At 40.3% G+C, this 22719-nt stretch overlaps 2 protein-coding genes across 5 annotated transcripts in view; both read left to right on the top strand.

Moving 5' to 3' along the window:
* The window catches only part of ILDR2 (immunoglobulin like domain containing receptor 2), a 299279-nt gene extending 288805 nt beyond the window's left edge, over nucleotides 1-10474 (top strand). For 2 of the 4 annotated variants that reach the window (XM_073668555.1, XM_073668552.1), the window contains 2 exons: nucleotides 5280-5907; nucleotides 7277-10474. In XM_073668555.1, coding sequence (XP_073524656.1) covers nucleotides 5280-5907; nucleotides 7277-7312 — 664 coding nt within the window. In that variant the 3' untranslated portion in view covers nucleotides 7313-10474. Of the gene's footprint in view, nucleotides 1-5279; nucleotides 7243-7276 lie in introns of those variants that run through there. The other 2 variants (XM_073668553.1, XM_073668551.1) reach the window with 2 other exon arrangements.
* An 11506-nt stretch (nucleotides 10475-21980) lies between these two features.
* Nucleotides 21981-22719, top strand: part of LOC141248409 (uncharacterized) — a 105937-nt gene continuing 105198 nt past the window's right edge. The window contains exons 1-2 of the mRNA XM_073669356.1: nucleotides 21981-22375; nucleotides 22426-22584. Coding sequence (XP_073525457.1) covers nucleotides 21981-22375; nucleotides 22426-22584 — 554 coding nt within the window. The remainder of the gene's footprint in view (nucleotides 22376-22425; nucleotides 22585-22719) is intronic.

The following is a 22719-nucleotide window of genomic DNA, read 5'->3' as shown; positions in this document are numbered from 1 at the left end:
GCAGCTCTGGGGTATAATACAGGATGTAACTCAGGATCAGTACAGGATCAGTAATGTATGTACACAGTGACTGCACCAGCAGAATAGTGAGTGCAGCTCTGGAGTATAATACAGGATGTAACTCAGGATTAGTACAGGATAAGTAATGTAATGTATATACACAGTGACTGCACCAGCAGAATAGTGAGTGCAGCTCTGGGGTATAATACAGGATGTAACTCAGGATCAGTAATGTAATGTATGTACACAGTGACTGCACCAGCAGAATAGTGAGCGCAGCTCTGGAGTATAATACAGGAGGTAACTCAGGATCAGTAATGTAATGTATGTACACAGTGACTGCACCAGCAGAATAGTGAGCGCAGCTCTGGAGTATAATACAGGATGTAACTCAGGATCAGTAATGTAATGTATGTACACAGTGACTGCACCAGCAGAATAGTGAGTGCAGCTCTGGAGTATAATACAGAATGTAACTCAGGATCAGTACAGGATCAGTAATGTAATGTATGTACACAGTGACTGCACCAGCAGAATAGTGAGCGCAGCTCTGGAGTATAATACAGGAGGTAACTCAGGATCAGTAATGTAATGTATGTACACAGTGACTGCACCAGCAGAATAGTGAGTGCAGCTCTGGGGTATAATACAGGATGTAACTCAGGATCAGTAATGTAATGTATGTACACAGTGACTGCACCAGCAGAATAGTGAGTGCAGCTCTGGAGTATAATACAGAATGTAACTCAGGATCAGTACAGGATCAGTAATGTAATGTATGTACACAGTGACTGCACCAGCAGAAGAGTGAGCGCAGCTCTGGAGTATAATACAGGAGGTAACTCAGGATCAGTAATGTAATGTATGTACACAGTGACTGCACCAGCAGAATAGTGAGTGCAGCTCTGGAGTGTAATACAGTATGTAACTCAGGATCAGTAATGTAATGTATGTACACAGTGACTGCACCAGCAGAATAGTGAGTGCAGCTCTGGAGTATAATACAGGATGTAACTCAGGACCAGTACAGGTTCAGTAATGTAATGTATGTACACAGTGACTGCACCAGCAGAATAGTGAGTGCAGCTCTGGAGTATAATACAGGATGTAACTCAGGATCAGTACAGGTTCAGTAATGTAATGTATGTACACAGTAACTGCACCAGCAGAATAGTGAGTGCAGCTCTGGAGTATAATACAGAATGTAACTCAGGGTCAGTAGAGGATAAGTAATGTAATGTATGTACACAGTGACTCCACCAGCAGAATAGTGAGTGCAGCTCTGGAGTATAATACAGAATGTAACTCAGGATTAGTACAGGATAAGTAATGTAATGTATATACACAGTGACTGCACCAGCAGAATAGTGAGTGCAGCTCTGGGGTATAATACAGGATGTAACTCAGGATCAGTACAGGATCAGTAATGTATGTACACAGTGACTGCACCAGCAGAATAGTGAGTGCAGCTCTGGAGTATAATACAGGATGTAACTCAGGATTAGTACAGGATAAGTAATGTAATGTATATACACAGTGACTGCACCAGCAGAATAGTGAGTGCAGCTCTGGGGTATAATACAGGATGTAACTCAGGATCAGTAATGTAATGTATGTACACAGTGACTGCACCAGCAGAATAGTGAGCGCAGCTCTGGAGTATAATACAGGAGGTAACTCAGGATCAGTAATGTAATGTATGTACACAGTGACTGCACCAGCAGAATAGTGAGCGCAGCTCTGGAGTATAATACAGAATGTAACTCAGGATCAGTACAGGATCAGTAATGTAATGTATGTACACAGTGACTGCACCAGCAGAATAGTGAGCGCAGCTCTGGAGTATAATACAGGAGGTAACTCAGGATCAGTAATGTAATGTATGTACACAGTGACTGCACCAGCAGAATAGTGAGTGCAGCTCTTGGGTATAATACAGGATGTAACTCAGGATCAGTAATGTAATGTATGTACACAGTGACTGCACCAGCAGAATAGTGAATGCAGCTCTTGGGTATAATACAGGATGTAACTCAGGATCAGTAATGTAATGTATGTACACAGTGACTGCACCAGCAGAATAGTGAGTGCAGCTCTGGAGTTTAATACAGGATGTAACTCAGGATCAGTACAGGATCAGTAATGTAATGTATGTACACAGTGACTGCACCAGCAGAATAGTGAGTGCAGCTCTGGGGTATAATACAGGATGTAACTCAGGATCAGTAATGTAATGTATGTACACTGTGACTGCACCAGCAGAATAGTGAGCGCAGCTCTGGAGTATAATACAGGAGGTAACTCAGGATCAGTAATGTAATGTATGTACACAGTGACGGCACCAGCAGAATAGTGAGTGCAGCTCTGGGGTATAATACAGGATGTAACTCAGGATCAGTAATGTAATGTATGTACACAGTGACTGCACCAGCAGAATAGTGAGTGCAGCTCTGGAGTATAATACGGGATTTAACTCAGGATCAGTAATGTAATGTATGTACACAGTGACTGCACCAGCAGAATAGTAAGTGCAGCTCTGGAGTATAATACAGGATGTAACTCAGGATCAGTAATGTAATGTATGTACACAGTGATGGCACCAGCAGAATAGTGAGTGCAGCTCTGGGGTATAATACAGGATGTAACTCAGGATCAGTAATGTAATATATGTACACAGTGACTCCACCAGCAGAAAAGTGAGTGCAGCTCTGGGTTATAATACAGGATGTAACTCAGGATGAGTAATGTAATGTATGTACACAGTGACTGCACCAGCAGAATAGTGAGTGCAGCTCTGGAGTATAACACAGGATGTAACTCAGGATCAGTAATGTAATATATGTACACATTGACGGCACCAGCAGAATTGTGAGTGCAGCTCTGGAGTATAATACAGGATGTAACTCAGGATCAGTAATGTAATGTATGTACACAGTGACTGCACCAGCAGAATAGTGAATGCAGCTCTGGGGTATAATACAGGATGTAACTCAGGATCAGTACAGGATCAGTAATGTAATGTATGTACACAGTGACTCCACCAGCAGAATAGTGAGTGCAGCTCTGGAGTATAATAAAGGAGGTAACTCAGGATCAGTGCAGGATCAGTAATGTAATGTATGTACACAGTGACTCCACCAGCAGAATAGTGAGTGCAGCTCTGGAGTATAATACAGGATGTAACCCAGGATCAGTAATGTAATGTATGTACACAGTGACTGCACCAGCGGAATAGTGAATGCAGCTCTGGGGTATAATACAGGATGTAACTCAGGATCAGTAATGTAATGTATGTACACAGTGACGGCACCAGCAGAATAGTGAGTGCAGCTCTGGAGTATAATACAGGATGTAACTCAGGATCAGTAATGTAATGTATGTACACAGTGACTGCACCAGCAGAATAGTGAGTGCAGCTCTGGAGTATAATACAGGATGTAACTCAGGATCAGTAATGTAATGTATGTACACAGTGACTGCACCAGCAGAATAATGAATGCAGCTCTGGAGTATAATACAGAATGTAACCCAGGATCAGTAATGTAATGTATGTACACAGTGACTGCACCAGCAGAATAGTGAGTGCAGCTCTGGAGTATAATACAGGATGTAACTCAGGATCAGTGCAGGATCAGTAATGTAATGTATGTACACAGTGACTCCACCAGCAGAATAGTGAGTGCAGCTCTGGAGTATAATACAGGATGTAACTCAGGATCAGTAATGTAATGTATGTACACAGTGACTGCACCAGCAGAATAGTGAGTGCAGCTCTGGAGTATAATACAGGAGGTAACTCAGGATCAGTGCAGGATCAGTAATGTAATGTATGTACACAGTGACTGCACCAGCAGAATAGTGAGTGCAGCTCTGGAGTATAATACAGGAGGTAACTCAGGATCAGTAATGTAATGTATGTACACAGTGACTGCACCAGCAGAATAGTGAGTGCAGCTCTGGAGTATAATACAGGAGGTAACTCAGGATCAGTGCAGGATCAGTAATGTAATGTATGTACACAGTGACTGCACCAGCAGAATAGTGAGTGCAGCTCTGGAGTATAATACAGGAGGTAACTCAGGATCAGTAATGTAATGTATGTACACAGTGACTGCACCAGCAGAATAGTGAGTGCAGCTCTGGAGTATAATACAGGAGGTAACTCAGGATCAGTAATGTAATGTATGTACACAGTGACTGCACCAGCAGAATAGTGAGTGCAGCTCTGGAGTATAATACAGGAGGTAACTCAGGATCAGTAATATAAGTACACAGTGACTGCACCAGCAGAATAGTGAGTGCAGCTCTGGAGTATAATACAGGAGGTAACTCAGGATCAGTAATGTAATGTATGTACAGAGTGACTGCACCAGCAGAATAGTGAGTGCAGCTCTGGAGTGTAATACAGGGTGTAACTCAGGATCAGTAATGTAATGTATGTACACAGTGACTGCACCAGCAGAATAGTGAGTGCAGCTCTGGAGTATAATACAGGAGGTAACTCAGGATCAGTAATGTAATGTATGTACACAGTGACTGCACCAGCAGAATAGTGAGTGCAGCTCTGGAGTATAATACAGGATGTAACTCAGGATCAGTAAAGGATCAGTAATGTAATGTATGTATATAGTGACTGCACCAGCAGAATAGTGAGTGCAGCTCTGGAGTATAATACAGGATGTAACTCAGGATCAGTAATGTAATGTATGTACACAGTGACTGCACCAGCAGAATAGTGAGTGCAGCTCTGGAGTATAATACACGATGTAACTCAGGATCAGTAAAGGATCAGTAATGTAATGTATGTACATAGTGACTGCACCAGCAGAATAGTGAGTGCAGCTCTGGAGTATAATACAGGATGTAACTCAGGATCAGTAATGTAATGTATGTACACAGTGACTGCACCAGCAGAATAGTGAGTGCAGCTCTGGAGTATAATACAGGATGTAACTCAGGATCAGTAATGTAATGTATGTACACAGTGACTGCACCAGCAGAATAGTGAGTGCAGCTCTGGAGTATAATACAGGAGGTAACTCAGGATCAGTAATGTCATGTATGTTCACCATGATTCTAAATTTAAATGTAGAATACAATTTTACATAAAATGTTAATAGGTATAAAACATATTGGAGCTTATATTTAATCAGTGTATAAGATATGGGGGAGGCTCGATCATATGATGTAATTTGTTAGTTGTCCTTTAATGTACGGCAATAAACTGTCCATCATTTTATACCTGTGACCCCATTTTAAATCTTTGTTTCGTTTTACAGTCTACAAAGACCAACATCGGAGGTGTTAGAAAGGAAAGCCTTTCCAATGGCCGTCCAAGCCATCTCTACGGACGAGTTAGCTCAATACACAGACTCCTATAAACAAAGGTCCCGGAGGTCCGACAGCCGAGGTCCTGGGACAGGGCCAAGGTTTGAGAGGTCCGAGTTGAGAGGAAGATCCTTATACCAGGACAGCTCAACCGAAGACTACTATGGAAAGAGAAACCATGGCAGGGAACTGTTTTCAGACAACGAAAGAGGCTGGTCGTTCAGCCCGTCTAGGATACGAGCTCCGGAGGACAAGCATCTGCCCAAAAGGATATCCAGGATGGGTCAGAGTTACGACGACGCCTATCTTAGCAGTGTTCTCGAAAGGAAATCAAGGGGTATTGAGGAAACCTGCATAACCCCGTCCAAACTGAGTTTGCGGCAAAATTCAAGTCGCAGCTACGGTCGATCTCCGACGTTCAAGACAGGAGACGGCAAAGACCACAAAGTTGAGGAAGAAGACTCACTTCCTCCGTACTGCGAGAGAGAGCTTGCCAGGGCTCTCCCGTTTCGCTCGAGAGAACACTCCTATCTCAGCGCCTCAGACAAGAGGAAGAAAAAGGACCAACCAAGTAAAACAGTGAGAAAAGCCTTCTTTTTTTACATGAATGGGTCACAGGCCAAATGGGGTTGGCGGGCTTTGTCAAAAATTTAAAACAAAAATTGTGGGTAGGATGTGTGTGTGTGAGGACACTATTATACAATGTCGGTGGACCATTAAACATGATACTAATTGGGAAGCGCATGCTGTATAAAGGCAGCTCCTGTTTGACCATATTTCGAAACAGGGACTTTTTGTCCTCTTTTTCGGGTTTGTCAAAAAAAAAATCCAAAATAACACAAGAAAAAACTTGGGCTGTCTGGACAATTCTCCATGCTGTGGACAATGAGTGGTTAATTCTGTCTCTTTTTTTTATATATATATATATATATCTATCTATTCTGTATATTCGGCTCCAGATGTAACTTGTCTTGTGGAGGCATGGTTGAAATTGGGATCCATGTTTGAGTTGAAAATCTTTGTAAACACCTAATAAAAGCTACAAAATGTGGGGGGCGTTTCGGGTGGTTCCACTCTTCTTAAGATTGATTTTTTTTTTTTTTTTGTGGTTATATTATTGATGTGATGGAACGAAGAATGAAATGTTGTAGAAACGGAAAAAAAAAAAAAAAAAAAAAAAGTTAATGCCGCATTGTCTGTGCAGTTTCCAAAAAGCAACTCCAAAAAGACTCTGAATCTTTTAATTCGTCTTGACCAGAAGTCTATTTTTTTTTGCAACAATAATAATAATAAAAAACAAAAAAAAAGCAAAAACATTCTAGACTTGTACAGATATGAAACTGTTTGTGTTGCTGCTGCTAATTATTTTTGTTCCCAAATTAATTTACATTGAATATGTAAATGTGGCAGCTTTTTTTTTTTTTTATTATTAAATGTATACAATTTTTTTTTGAAATGTATTAAATCGGAAAAAAAAAAGTATAAAAAAAAAAATCAAAAAACAGATGGGTGGTTTCCTTTATTCTTTAATAATCGCACTCTCTCTGTAGTTTTTATGTTTTTTTTTAACGTAAAGTTTGAGGGAAACATCCAATCAGGAATAGAACTTTTTTTTTTTTTGTATAAAACCCAAATTTTTTTTCCATCCTTCCGACTTAAGAAACTCCACTCCGCGTGTCATCATATATGTCCATCTGCATGCCGTGGATCACGTGTTTGACATCCGTCAGCCCTGCGTTGCCTCTTTGTCTCATCCGTGGCATGTGGCTAGGTGTAGAAATGTACTATACGATGTCCTCAATAGAAATTTAGTAAATTCTCCCCCCAAAAAAAATTTGGGCAATCAGTTGGGGTATACCGATTTTCTTGGCTCAAGGACAGGAACAGGTTTATCATTTTGTTCTCCATTTTGTCATGTTCATATCTTACTGTTTATTATTTTTCGCAGGGTGATTTTCCAAACAGGATGTCCCTCGTTGTCTGACACCGTGAAAGACTTAAGGAAGATTCTCATTGGAGGAGGTACTGAGGCAGTCCTGGTTACAAGAGGCAGAGCCATTAGCCACTGTGCTCCAAGGAACCCCTTCTTGGCGTGGAAGATCTTTAAATAGTTAGTAGACCATATGCATTGGGCCTTAAGTTGGAAGCAATGGTCTCCTGCTGGGTTTACAACCCACCCCCCCAAAAAAATGGACCTTAAAAAAAAATGTGGAGTGTAGTGGGGCATTACAACTTACCACAATTTTAGATTGTGTTAGGACTAGCCTTAGTATAATCTTACTCCTGTTCCTAAACAAAACTTAACAGGGGTGGAAATTGCCTCCATTCTCCAACATTCCTTATGTCTCACACTCTTTAACAGTGTTATTTTTGTACCATCCAACCTCTCTGTGCCTCTCATTCACAGTGTCCGAGGAAAGGACGAGTGATGTGTTTGTGTAAAGTAGGCCGAATTCACAGACACAAGTAATAAAAAAAATGATTCTTTATATAAAAGGAATTTTTAATTTAACTTAAACAGGAGCGGTCACTTGGTCTAATAATTTGACTTCAATATCTTGTAAAATCCCCGAGCTCCCCCTGATTCTGGTGCTCTTTTCCTTTTTGCTCTGTGTTGTTCCATTGCAAAGTTATTCACATTTGTTGGTTTTGAAGAGCAGCATGTGAAATCTCTGCTTGTAGTGTCACTGGGCGTTTCCTCAGAGTCTTCTCTGGGGGGCGTATGCCTTCCCAGATGCTGCCAATCACAGCTCAGCACCTAATATATCATTCTGAGGCTGCTGGGCTGTGATTGACTCCTCCCTCCAAAATGCTGCCAAAGTGCACATCCACAGAGAAGACTCTGTGAAATCTCTGCTTATAGCGCAACTGGGCTTTTCTTCAGAGTCTTCTTTGGGAAGGTGTGCTTCAACCCCTCCTTCCAAGACGCTGCCAATAAGCTCAGCAGCCTCTGAGACTGCCAGTTCAACCGCCGAGTTGTGATAGGCGACATCTGATAGGGAGGGGTGAAAGCCCATGCCCTCTAGAGAAGACTGAAGAAACTCCTAGTTGGCGTGCAAGCAGAGATTTCACATAGTGAGCTCCAAAAGATGCAAATGTGAAAATCTCTGCAATGGAGCGACGCAGAGCAAAACGGAAAAAAGCATCAGAATCAGGGGGAGCTCGAGGATTTTTACAAGTCATGTAACTCAATTTTCTTTACCAAGTGACAAGTCCTCTTTATATATTTTATTAAAAAAACAAACATTTATAACGATCAGAAAGTGTTAAATATACTAATTTGCAAATTCAATCTTGATTTTTTTTTTCTTTTTTTTTAAATTTTGGATTTCCCCAAAAAAACTTTGAAATTCTCTTAAGATTTTTTAGTAAAAAGATTTCAGGATCAAATTTATATTTTTAATAGTTGTAAATTGCCCAAATGAGCAATTAAAATACATAGAAAAAAAAAAAAACTATTTTCACATTAGATATTGAAATCTTGTAGAATTATATTTTTTTTTCATTTTTTTAGGCCTAGATTTTGAAATCTTGAGAGTATAAATGAAAAATCAGTTTCGAACAGAATTGAAAAATGTTTTGTGGCCCAACCTGTCTGTGAATTCAGCTCCATTTCCCCATTGTGTACATGGAATAGGTGCTACCTACGGCCATCTTTTAGTTTTAGTGTTTTTGTTGGTGTTCACTGCCGCCACGTATCTGTTCTCACTCCCCCTTACTCCTGTTTTTACCATGTCACAAGTACCTTTAATGCAAGAAATCGCTTTTGTTATAAAAGGAGAAACGATACATTGTGACTTTTTTGTAGCAATTTTTGCAAACCCTATTCTTTCAGTTTTTGTAAAAATTTATTGCATTTTTGCCAACCGAAAGCAAACTCCCCCCCAGGGGTGAATGTACTGTGAATGTATTGTGTTGCTTTTTTTGAGATTTTTATGATTTAGTATTTTCGTTTATAAAAGTAGCTAATATTATAGTACGGTGTTTTCTGCATTAGTATCTTTATGCTTAAAAGCTAAAAGTGTCGATTTTTTTTTTTTTTAAATCTTGTTACATTTAAGATGTTAATGTTCTTTTACCTTTATACTATTTCTGTTTATCAGACGTAACTTGCATGGATTCATCCTGACATAACCCATACGTTTGTTGTTGTTTTTTTTAATTTTAGATTCCTAAATTTACATCATTGCACAAGCTTGAAAATATCCAGGATTTTAACTATGGGTCAGATTTCCCATGAGGGCAAAAAAAAAATAACAAAAAAGTTCTAAAGAATTTCTAAAATATTGTTATTCTATTACAATCCTTGCAGTATGATAATATGGGGACCCCGTGTGCTTCATATACGGAGATGTTCTCCTCTTTAATCAGAGATTCTGTGGCAGAAGAACTTGTGGAACTTTCTAAGATTTTTTTTTTTGGGATAAATTCTGAGCCCCCTCATAGCTATGATACGGCACCATACAACTTTACAGAGCTGTGAAGAATCATAATAGGAGCCGTAAACTTTGATAAGGCACTAACACACTCATGGGTATATTGAGGGAAAGAATATACAAAAAAAAAACATTTTTTTTTTTTTTTTTAATTTTGACACATTTTTTTTCTTAAAAATCATTCAATAATAAATAAAAAAAAATGAGGGGAAATAAAATAAAAAAAAATAATAAAAAAAAAACTTCTTTTAAACACTTCTCGAAATGTGATGTACTGTACATGTACGCCACACGTTGTGTAAGGGTTTATGTAGCGGGCTCAGGAGCTGAGCCCGCACAATTCCTGGAAGATGACAGCTGTAATAGTGATCTTCTGCATGTAGCAGCAGCGACTGGAGCTAAGCTGAGATCACTGCTGAAAGCTCCTTAAATGTCAATTTCTGACAGGCATTTATAGCGTGCACTCCTATCGCCCCTCCAATCCCCTGCAACACGTTTGCAGAGTATTAGTGGGGTACTATGGCAGTCTTAGGCCTACATCTGTATTATAGTTTACCAAACATGCGATCAGATGATCACAGGTTCAAGTCCCCAAAGAGGTCTAAAACTAAAGAAAAAAAAAAGTTTTAAAAGTGTTTAAAAAAAAAAATTGTATCACCTCACCTCTATTTTCCCTCATTAAAAGTAAAAAACATAAAAAAAAATATAATCATCATTAGTATCGCCACATCTGTATAAGTCCTATTCATCAAAATATAAAATTATATTACCGGTACTGTAAACCACTGCAAAACGAAAAAAATTGAAGTTCCGGAATTTTTATTTTTTGGTCCAATGCACCTTTTCCCCAAAATGCAATAGAAAGTGATCAAAACATAACATATACCCCAAAATGGTGGCAATAAAAAAAATATCAACTCACCATGCAAAAAAAAAAAAAAAAAGCCCTTGCACAGCTCCATTATCCAAAAAAAAAATAAAAATGTAATGGGTCTCAAAAAGTGACGACACAAACCAAATTATTATTATTTTTTTTATTTGTGAATTAAAAAAATAATAATAAAATAAAAAAATGTATTTATTTTATATATATATATATATATATATATACAGTTATATGAAAAAGTTTGGGCACCCCTATTAATCTTAAGCTTAATGTTTTATAAAAATTGGTGTTTTTGCAACAGCTATTTCAGTTTGATATATGTAATAACTGTTGGACACAGTAATGTTTCTGCCTTGAAATGAGGTTTATTGTACTAACAGAAAATGTGCAATCTGCATTCAAACAAAATTTGACAGGTGCATAAGTATGGGCACCCCACCAGAAAAGTGACATTAATATTTAGTAGATCCTCCTTTTGCAAAAATAACAGCCTCTAGTCGCTTCCTGTAGCTTTTAATGAGTTCCTGGATCCTGGATGAAGGTATTTTTGACCATTCCTCTTTACAAAACAATTCCAGTTCAGTTAAGTTTGATGGTCGCCGAGCATGGACAGCCCTCTTCAAATGATCCCACAGATGTTCAATGATATTCAGGTCTGGGGACTGGGATGGCCATTCCAGAACATTGTAATTGTTCCTCTGCATGAATGCCTGAGTAGATTTGGAGCGGTGTTTTGGATCATTGTCTTGCTGAAAGATCCATCCCCTGCGTAACTTCAACTTTATCACTGATTCTTGAACATTATTGTCAAGAATCTGCTGATACTGAGTGGAATCCATGCGTCCCTCAACTTTAACAAGATTCCCGTTGCTGGCATTGGCCACACAGCCCCAAAGCATGATGGAACCTCCACCAAATTTTACTGTGGTTAGCAAGTGTTTTTCTTGGAATGCTGTGTTTTTTTGCCGCCATGCATAGCGCCTTTTTGTATGACCAAACAACTCAATCTTGGTTTCATCAGTCCACAGGACCTTCTTCCAAAAAGAAATTGGCTTCTCCAAATGTGCTTTTGCATACCTCAGCCGACTCTGTTTGTGGCGTGCTTGCAGAAACGGCTTCTTTCGCATCACTCTCCCATACAGCTTCTCCTTGTGCAAAGTGTGTTGTATAGTTGACTGATGCACAGTGACACCATCTGCAGCAAGTTGATGCTGCAGCTCTCTGGAGGTGGTCTGAGGATTGTCCTTGACTCATCTCACCATTCTTCTTCTCTGCCTTTCTGATGTTTTTCTTGGCCTGTCACTTCTGGCCTTAACAAGAACTGTCCTTGTGTTCTTCCATTTCCTTACTATGTTCCTCACAGTGGAAACTGACAGGTTAAATCTCTGAGACAGCTTTTTGTATCCTTCCCCTGAACAACTATGTTGAATAATCTTTGTTTTCAGATCATTTGACATTTGTTTTGAGGAGCCCATGATGCCACTCTTCAGAGGAGATTCAAACAGGAGAACAACTTGCAAGTGGCCACTTTAAGTAGCTTTTCTCATGATTGCATACACCTGGCTATGAAGTTCAAAGCTCAATGAGGTTACAAAACCAAAAAAAGTGCTTTAGTAACTCAGTAAAAAGTAGGTAGGAGTATTTAAAACAAGAAAATGATAAGGGTGCCCATACTTATGCACCTGTCAAATTTTGTTTGAATGCAGATCGCACATTTTCTGTTAGTACAATAAACCTCATTTCAAGGCAGAAACATTACTGTGTCCAACAGTTATTACATATATCAAACTGAAATAGCTGTTGCAAAAACACCAATTTTTATAAAACATTAAGATTAAGATTAATAGGGGTGCCCAAACTTTTTCATATAACTGTATATATATATTTATTTATTTAGATATATTTGGTATCGCCGTAATCATACTGACCTGGAGAATTATGTCATTTTAACGTGCACAAAAACAAAACCCTAAAAAAAAAAAAAAGGGCAGAGTTGGGAGTTGCATTTTGTTTTTTAGACTTGGATTTTTTTTTTCTCATTTTTCAGTAACACTATATGGTAAAGTGAATCGTGCCATTCAAAAGTTCAACTCATCCTTGAGAAAAAAAAAAAAACCCTTGTACAACTATGTCCTACCGAAGAAAAAAACGGTTATAACTCTTTACGTAAAAAAAAAAAAAAAGAGAAAACAACAAAAGTGCAAGAAACTAAAATTTGCAGGAAGGGGTTAAAAATGTCCATTTATGAGAATTGGTCCCACAGTGGATTTCGGGATGAATCAGCTGATGTAACACCCAGTTTATTGTTATTTATTCTTCTTATACTAACTGCTTGTGGTTTCGCTAGAATAGTGATTTTTTTCCTTTATTTTCTAGAAATATTTTTTTTTTAATTATTAGAAGAATAAAGAGACTGATTCACTTAGACATAAAAATGGATCTCAGTCGTATTAACTCCTGCATGGTAGAATATTTTATTTTTATTTCTTTTTTTTGTTAACCTGACCTGCAGAAACTATAATTTCCCTCTCAGCTACAACCGGCTATTTTTTTCAGCCATTTGCTCCAAAGACGGACGCTCTTGTCTTTACTAGATTGAGAATATTTTTGTATTGTTCGGTGGTGCTGACGTTTATCTTCAGCATTGCATGATGGGATTATGCTCATACGTTGTAATTTTGGGGTAAGTAAGATAAAGCCGAGCGCGCGTAGGGTCGGCCCTCGCTGGACCTTAATGTACATACGATTTCTAGAAGGGCTTGTAATGAACTGTGAACAGAATTTTCCGCTGCCTTTCAAATGATTCATTGTCTCTTTATGATTTTGTTATTAAAAAAAAGAAAAAAAAAATTGTGATAGAAATCTGGTTGTATTTTTATTCTCAGCCTGAAGCTTCGTTATCAGTTGATGTTATAAAAATTTGTCACAGAATTTATGGACCTCTGATGTTTTATTTTTATGTGTGTGTATATATGTGTATATATACAGTACAGACCAAAAGTTTGGACACACCTTCTCATTTAAAGATTTTTCTGTATTTTCTTGACTATGAAAATTGTACATTCACACTGAAGGCATCAAAACTATGAATTACCACATGTGGAATTATATACTTAACAAAAAAGTGTGAAACAACTGAAAATATGTCTTATATTCTAGGTTCTTCAAAGTAGCCACCTTTTGCTTTGATGACTGCTTTGCACACTCTTTGACATTCTCTTGATGAGCTTCAAGAGGTAGTCACCGGAAATGGTCTTCCAACAATCTTGAAGGAGTTCCCAGAGATGCTTAGCACTTGTTGGCCCTTTTGCCTTCACTCTGCGGTCCAGCTCACCCCAAACCATCTCGATTGGGTTCAGGTCTGGTGACTGTGGAGGCCAGGTCATCTGGCGTAGCCCCCCATCACTCTCCCTCTTGGTCAAATAGCCCTTACACAGCCTGGAGGTGTGTTTGAGGTCATTGTCCTGTTGAAAAATAAATGATGGTCCAACTAAACGCAAACCGGATGGAATAGCATGCCGCTGCAAGATGCTGTGGTAGCCATGCTGGTTCAGTATGCCTTCAATTTTGAATAAATCCCCAACAGTGTCACCAGCAAAGCCCCCCCACACCATCACACCTCCTCCTCCATGCTTCACGGTGGGAACCAGGCATGTAGAGTCCATCCGTTCATCTTTTCTGCGTCGCACAAAGACACGGTGGTTGGAACCAAAGATCTCAAATTTGGACTCATCAGACCAAAGCACAGATTTCCACTGGTCTAATGTCCATTCCTTGTGTTCTTTAGCCCAAACAAGTCTCTTCTGCTTGTTGCCTGTCCTTAGCAGTGGTTTCCTAGCAGCTATTTTACCATGAAGGCCTGCTGCACAAAGTCTCCTCTTAACAGTTGTTGTAGAGATGTGTCTGCTGCTAGAACTCTGTGTGGCATTGACCTGGTTTCTAATCTGAGCTGCTGTTAACCTGCGATTTCTGAGGCTGGTGACTCGGATAAACTTATCCTCAGAAGCAGAGGTGACTCTTGGTCTTCCTTTCCTGGGGCGGTCCTCATGTCAGCCAGTTTCTTTGTAGCACTTGATGGTTTTTGCAACTGCACTTGGGGACACTTTCAAAGTTTGCCCAATTTTTCAGACTAACTGAACTTCATTTCTTAAAGTAATGATGGCCACTCGTTTTTCTTTACTTAGCTGCTTTTTTCTTGCCATAATACAAATTCTAACAGTCTATTCAGTAGGACTATCAGCTGTGTATCCACCAGACTTCTGCACAACACAACTGTTGGTCCCAACCCAATTTATAAGGCAAGAAATCCCACTTATTAAACCTGGCAAGGCACACCTGTGAAGTGAAAACCATTTCCGGTGACTACCTCTTGAAGCTCATCAAGAGAATGCCAAGAGTGTACAAAGCAGTCATCAAAGCAAAAGGTGGCTACTTTGAAGAACCTAGAATATAAGACATATTTTCAGTTGTTTCACACTTTTTTGGTAAGTATATAATTCCACATGTGTTAATTCATAGTTTTGATGCCTTCAGTGTGAATGTACAATTTTAAAAGTCATGAAAATGCAGAAAAATCTTTAAATGTGAAGGTGTGTCCAAACTTTTGGTCTGTACTGTATGTATATATATATATATACAGTCCTGCTCATCGTTATTGGCAAGTGAAACTGTTTTTTGTATAGAGACTCGTTTTAAATGCAGAAGAGTAAATGATAAACAATAATTTAAAACAAAAAACAACGGGAGGGAAGAATAGATAAACCTAAAGCTGGCTGTGTCACTGGTATTGGCACCTTTACATTAATTTAGTATGGAAACACATTTTGACTCGCCTGTGGTAAATCACAAAAGAGATTCTCCTGTGATTAATTGTCAGTGCCCATGTGACATGAATTAGCCAATGAATGATGACTTCAGTGTTTAAAAAGCCACATGGTAGGCCCTGTTCCTTTGTCACAATGGTGAAGACAAAGGAGCTGTCTGAGGACATCAGGACTGCTATTAGCAAACACAAGACTTCCAGAGGGTATAAGGTGTTACGGGTCCGGGTGGTGGAACCTCTGTGCTTCGGTGCAAGGAGGGACCAGAGGTGCGTGACTAAGTGCCTACTCGGCCTGACCCAGGTCACACGGCGGCTTAGTCGACTCTGTGAACCAGGGAGGGACCGGGCAGGTGAACCAGGTGCCACTCTGGGACCGACCTTGTGTGAGAGCAGGTGACTCCCACGGTTCAGATGACAGGAACTGACCGGTACAGTGGATAAGCACAGCAGGAAGGCAGACGGGTGGTCCAGGTAGATCAGCAGGCAGGTGCGGCAGATAGTCAGACAGGTGCTCGGGGTAGGCAAGAAGGCGGGCACAGCGGATAGCCAGACAGGTACTCCGGGTAGGCAAGCTGGCAGGCACGACAGGTAACTGGCAGGTGCTCCAGGTAGACAGACTGGCGGGCACGGCAGGTAACTGGCAGGTGCTCCAGGTAGGCAGGCTGGCGGGCAGAACTGTAGACAGACTGGCGGGCTGGACTGACAGGCAGCCGGACCTGAGGGCTGAAGCAAGTGTTAGCACACAGAACTACAACCTTGCACAGGCACCTCCATTTTGGAGGAGGTGCCTTATATAGGAGAAGTCCTCCGGCCATTGGCCGGGGACCCTTTAGGAGGGCGCGCGGCCCTTTCTAAGAGGGAGGGAGTGCGCGCGTGCCCTAAGCACAGTGCCCGGGAAGGTACGCGCCACAGCAGCAGGGGAGCAGGAAGATGCCAGACCAGGACCGCGGCGGGGAGGGGAACGGTGTCTCTGCCTGGCAGGAGGCAGAGACGCCAATGCTACATAAGGCCATCTCAAAAGACCTTGGTATCCCAGTTTCAACAGTGTGCAATGTTATTAAGAAGTTTGCCAAGCATTCAACTGTCAAGAACCTCCCTGGACGTGGGGGAAAGAGGAAAATTGACAAGAGATGTCTTCCAAGGTTGGTGCGAATGGTGGAAAAAACACCACATCAAACACCCAAAGACCTGAAGTCCAACCTTAAACAGTCTGGGGTCATGGTTTCAACAAGTACCATATGCCACACACTAAACCAAGCAGAGCTTTATGGGCGAAGGCCAAGCAAGAAACAATTGCTGAAGAAAAGACATAAAAAGGAACGACTGATCTTTGCCCAACAGTACATTTACAAACCACAATCCTTCTGGGAAATTTTTCTGTTGACAGATTAAACAAAAATAGAGCTTTTTGTCAATGCAAAGCAAGAGTTTGTTTACTGATGGCACAAAAGAAAAGAACTCCTTACCAACAGTTAAGCATGGTGGAAGATCCATAATGCTGTGGGGTTGCTTTGCTGCTGTGTCTGGTATTGGAGGCCTTGAAAAAAACACAGCAAAATAGCAGTAGTATTTACCTGCTCAGTTCTTCAGACCTAATGCACTACCAGGATGCAGCAAACCCATATAACAAACATGGCGGCTATACAGGTGCTAAATACTGATGAGATAGTCACTCACAACCTACCATTTCATGGAGGGGGTGATTGTTGAATATTAGAATTGCACACAAAGTGGCTTGTATAGGCCACTGTTCGCACCTGGGTAGTTCACAGTATCCGGCTTACAGCCTATTAGTTACGCCCCTATTGTTAGATTAGGCGGGAAGTCCGGTACTATCTAAGTGCACCCCATGAGAACAGACACCCTAGTTTACAATGCCGGCACTGATGGGCTTGGCTGCACCTTGCAATAAAAAAGTGCAAAAATGCATATACAGTTGTGCTCAAAAGTTTACACACCCCGGCAGAATTTTTCCTTTCTTGACCTTGTTTCAGAGAATATGAATGATAACAAAAAACCTTTTTCTCCACTCATAGTTATTGGTTGGGTGAAGCCATTTATTGTCAAACTACTGTGTTTTGTCTTTTTAAATCTTAATGACAACCAAAAACATCCAAATGACCCTGATCAAAAGTTCCCATACCCCAGTTCTTAATACCGTGTATTGCCCCCTCTAACATCAATGACAGCTTGAAGTCTTTTGTGGTAGTTGTGGATGAGATTCTTTATTTTCTCAGATGGTAAAGCTGCCCATTCTTCTTGGCAAAAAGCCTCCAGTTCCTGTAAATTCCTGGGCTGTCTAGCATGAACTGCGCACTTGAGATCTCCCCAGAGTGGCTCAATGATATTGAGGTCAGGAGACTGAGATGGCCACTCCAGAACCTTCACTTTGTTCTGCTGTAGCCAATGACAGGTCGACTTGGCCTTGTGTTTTGGATCATTGTCATGTTGGAACGTCCAAGTACGTCCCATGCGCAGTTCACACCTGGGTAGTGCACAGTGCATGGCCCGCCTAATCTAATGGTAGGGGCGTAACTAATAGGCTGTAAGCCAGATACTGTGCACTACTCAGGTGTGAACAGCACCCTATACAAGCCACTTTGTGTGCAATTCTAATACTAAGCAGTCACCCCCTCCATGAAATGGTAGGTTGTGAGTGACTGTCTCATCAGTATTTTGCACCTGTATAGCCGCCATCTTTGTTACATGGGTTTACTGCATCCTGGTAGTACGTTAGGTCTGAAGAACTGAGCAGGTAAATACTACTGCTTTTTTTGCTGTGTTTTTTTTCTTCAATCTTGGGGGAATTTTAATTTTTCTTATTGTGGCTTTGCTTTTTGTGTTTAGCGTATTGGAGGCCTTGACCGTATCACAGGAATCATGAAATCAGAGAATAATCAAAAGATTTTAGAGCGAAATGTCCTACCCAGTGTAAGAAAACTTGGTTTGAGTCAAAGATCATGGGTTCTCCAGCAAGACAATGACCCAAAGCCAACATCCAAAAGTACACAGGAATGGTTGGAAAAGAAAAAAAGGACTGTTATAAAATGTCCAGCAATGAGTCCTGACCTCAATCCCATTGGAAATCTTTGGGGTGAGCTGAAATCTGCCATTGGGAAAAAGAACCCTGAAAACAATCAAGAGCTCGAACAAACTGCAAAGGAAGAGTGGGAGAAAATACCATCTGAGAAGAGCAAGAAGCTTATAGATGGCTACAAGAAACGTCTGGAGGCCGTCAGCAATGCCAAAGGGTGGGCAACCAAGTATTAATCAGGGGGCAACCAAGTATTAATCAGGGGGGCAACCAAGTATTAATTAGGGGGGCCTTTATTGCAGCACATGCTGTTTATTCTGTTTCTTTGAAATTGCAACATGGAAGTTGAAGAACAATGTTTTATTGTTCTATTACTTTGGACCACTAAGTAAAAAATCCTGAGGATATAACTTTGGTACATTTCCATTTATTTCTGAAGATATTGTACAGTGCATGAAAAAAATGAAGGGCTGACAATAATGGTGAGCAGCGCTGTGTATATATTACATCCATTTATCCTAGGATTTTTTCTTCTGTGCATAAATGAATCATATTTTGGAAGTACTATATGAACAGAAGAAACTTCTATCAGAACAAGATAAATTATAAAGCAATATATCTATGAGACAAGGGGTTGTCTGACATTAAAATAGATTTTATTTTAGGCAGGCGTGGATTTAAAAACAATAAACCTTTCTGGTTCCCCCCCCCCCCACGTGAATAAAGTGCTGGCCGATCTCGGAGGTCTGTGGCTGCTCCGCAAGCGAAATTTACTCCAGTCAGAAATAAATGAGACTGCTGAAGCTGTCCCGTGACAATAAAAGTGCGTCTTTGGATATTTCTCAGATTTCATGCTCTTATAGTCACCTGAATGCTGCTGCCAATCACAGGCTGCAGCGGTCTTGCTGACTTTCGAATGTAGCACACGTGGGCTGCAGAGCTGACGCTGACTTCAGGAGTGTCCTACACAGGATCCATGGCTGAGCTGGAAGGAATATATGCCTTTAAAACCAGTGTCATCCCCTTTAATGCGGGATCTATAATTCACTATTATATTCAACATTCTTCTAAGAAAAACAATGATAGAACAAGTATATGTCAAACACAAACATCGGAATGACACCTTACACTTATTTAGCCTCTGTCCTTACAAAACAAATGGCAGATTATTACCACATCCCATATCTATTATAATATTGGCACCAAGCACAGGAATATAACTACTATAATACTGCCCTCTATGTACAAGAATATAACTACTATAATACTGCTCCTATGTACAAGAATATAACTACTATAATACTGCTCCTATGTACAAGAATATAACTACTATAATACTGCCCTCTATGTACAAGAATATAACTACTATAATACTGCTCCTATGTACAAGAATATAACTGCTATAATACTGCCCCTATGTACAGGAATATAACTACTATAATACTGCTCCTATGTACAAGAATATAATTACTATAATACTGCCCCTATGTACAAGAATATAACTACTATAATACTGCTCCTATGTACAAGAATATAACTACTATAATACTGCTCCTATGTACAAGAATATAATTACTATAATACTGCCCCCTATGTACAAGAATATAACTACTATAATACTGCTCCTATGTACAAGAATATAACTACTATAATACTGCCCCTATGTACAGGAATATAACTACTATAATACTGCTCCTATGTACAAGAATATATCTACTATAATACTGCCCCTATGTACAAGAATACAACTACTATAATACTGTCCCTATGTACAAGAATACAACTACTATATTACTGCTCCTATGTACAAGAATATATCTACTATAATACTGCCCCCTATGTACAAGAATATAACTACTATAATACTGTCCCTATGTACAAGAATATAACTACTATAATACTGCTCCTATGTACAAGAATATATCTACTATAATACTGCCCCTATGTACAAGAATACAACTACTATAATACTGTCCCTATGTACAAGAATACAACTACTATAATACTGCTTCTATGTACAAGAATATATCTACTATAATACTGCCCCCTATGTACAAGAATATAATTACTATAATACTGTCCCTATGTACAAGAATACAACTACTATAATACTGCTCCTATGTACAAGAATATATCTACTATAATACTGCCCCTATGTACAAGAATATAACTACTATAATACTGCCCCTATGTACAAGAATATAACTACTATAATACTGCTCCTATGTACAAGAATATAACTACTATAATACTGCTCCTATGTACAAGAATATATCTACTATAATACTGCCCCCTATGTACAAGAATACAACTACTATAATACTGTCCCTATGTACAAGAATACAACTACTATAATACTGCTTCTATGTACAAGAATATATCTACTATAATACTGCCCCCTATGTACAAGAATATAACTACTATAATACTGTCCCTATGTACAAGAATACAACTACTATAATACTGCTCCTATGTACAAGAATATATCTACTATAATACTGCCCTTATGTACAAGAATATAACTACTATAATACTGCTCCTATGTACAAGACTATAACTATTATAAAAATGCTCCTATGTACAAGAATATAACTGCTATAATACTGCCCCCTATGTACAAGAATATAACTACTATAATACTGCTCCTATGTACAAGAATATTTCCCGCCTCACAGCCGTATGATTGCCAAATCGACTTGATTCCCGGATCTACACCCCCTAGAGGCTGAATTTACCCTGTGTCCCCAGCTGAGACTCAAGCTATGTCGGACTACATTCAGGAGAATTTGGCCAGGGGGTTCATTCCTCCTCTCCTGCTGGGGCTGGGTTTTTCTTCGTTATAAAGAATGACGGATCACTCCAACCCTGTATAGACTATCGGGGCCTCAACCATATCACGGTAAAAAATAAATACCCTATCCCACTGATCTCTGAGTTATTTGACCGATTAAGGGGTATCAGAATCTTCACTAAATTAGATTGAAGAGGCGCCTACAATCTAATCCTGATTCGCCGGGGAGACGAGTGGAAGATGGCCTTCAACACCAGAAACTGACATTATGAATACCAAGTGATGACATTCGGTCTCAGTAATGCACGGGCAGTTTTTCAAGAGTTCGTCAATGATATCTTCCGGGACCTGCTTCATTCCTGCGTTGTTGTCTCTCTGGATGATATTTTGGTATTTTCCCCGGATCTGGCCTCCCACAGACGAGCAGTTTGGCAAGTTCTTCAGCGTCTTAGGGAGAATCGACTCTACGCCAAGTATGAGAAATGCGTTTTTGAACAGTCCGCCCTTCCCTTCTTGGGTTACATTATCTCAGATACCGGACTCATGATGGATTCAGAGAAAGTCTCTTCCATCCTTAAATGGCCGCTGCCCAATGGAGTCAAAGCAATACAGAGATTCCTTGGCTTTGCTATTATCGACAATTCATTCCTCACTTCTCCACTCTGAGCGCTCCTATCTCTGCCATGACCCGAAAAGGAACTGATCCAAAGAACTGGTCCTCTGAGGCTGAGGAAACCTTCCGCTCTCTTAAACGGTCATTCTCCACCGTTCCCGTTCTGCATCGTCTGGATTTGAACAAACAGTTCTTCCTAGAGGTGGACACATCCTCATTAGGGGTTGGAGCTGTGCTCACTCAGAAATCTTCCTCGGGTCGCCAAGTGTCCTGCGGTTTCTTCTCTAAGACCTTCCCCGCTCCAGAGCGTAACTACTCCATCGGTGACCGGGAGTTAGTCGCCATTAAGAAGGATTGGAAGAGTGGCGATACCTGCTGGAGGGCGCAGTCTATCCAGTGGTCATCTACACAGACCTTAAGAACCTGGCTTATCTCCAGTCTGTCCAGAGACTTAATCCACGCCAGGCCAGGTGGTCTTTGTTTTTTGCCCGCTTTAACTTTTTGTTACATTTCAGGTCCAGTGACAAGAATGTCAGAGCTGATGCCCTCTCTCTGTCCAGGGACCAAGAGGAGGATCCTCAATTTATCATTGAATCATCCAAGATGGTTACTGTCGCTCCAGTCAGCCTGTCGCAAATTCCCCCAGGAAAAACCCTTGTGGCTGAATCTGAGGAGTGAGTTTTGTCATGGGGCCACTTATCCAAGGTGGCTGGTCACGTGGGATAAAGTAAGACGCTACAATTGATTTCTCGCCATTACTAGTGGCCATCTATGGGGAGGGAGATTATGCTTACATGGCTGCCTGTCCG

Source organism: Phyllobates terribilis, unplaced genomic scaffold, assembly GCF_046119375.1.
Source record: "Phyllobates terribilis strain yellow unplaced genomic scaffold, ASM4611937v1 Scaffold_2__4_contigs__length_985480577, whole genome shotgun sequence".
Lineage (NCBI taxonomy): Eukaryota > Metazoa > Chordata > Amphibia > Anura > Dendrobatidae > Phyllobates > Phyllobates terribilis.
Note: the sequence above shows the minus strand (reverse complement) of the source record. Positions and strands in the feature narration are given on the sequence as shown.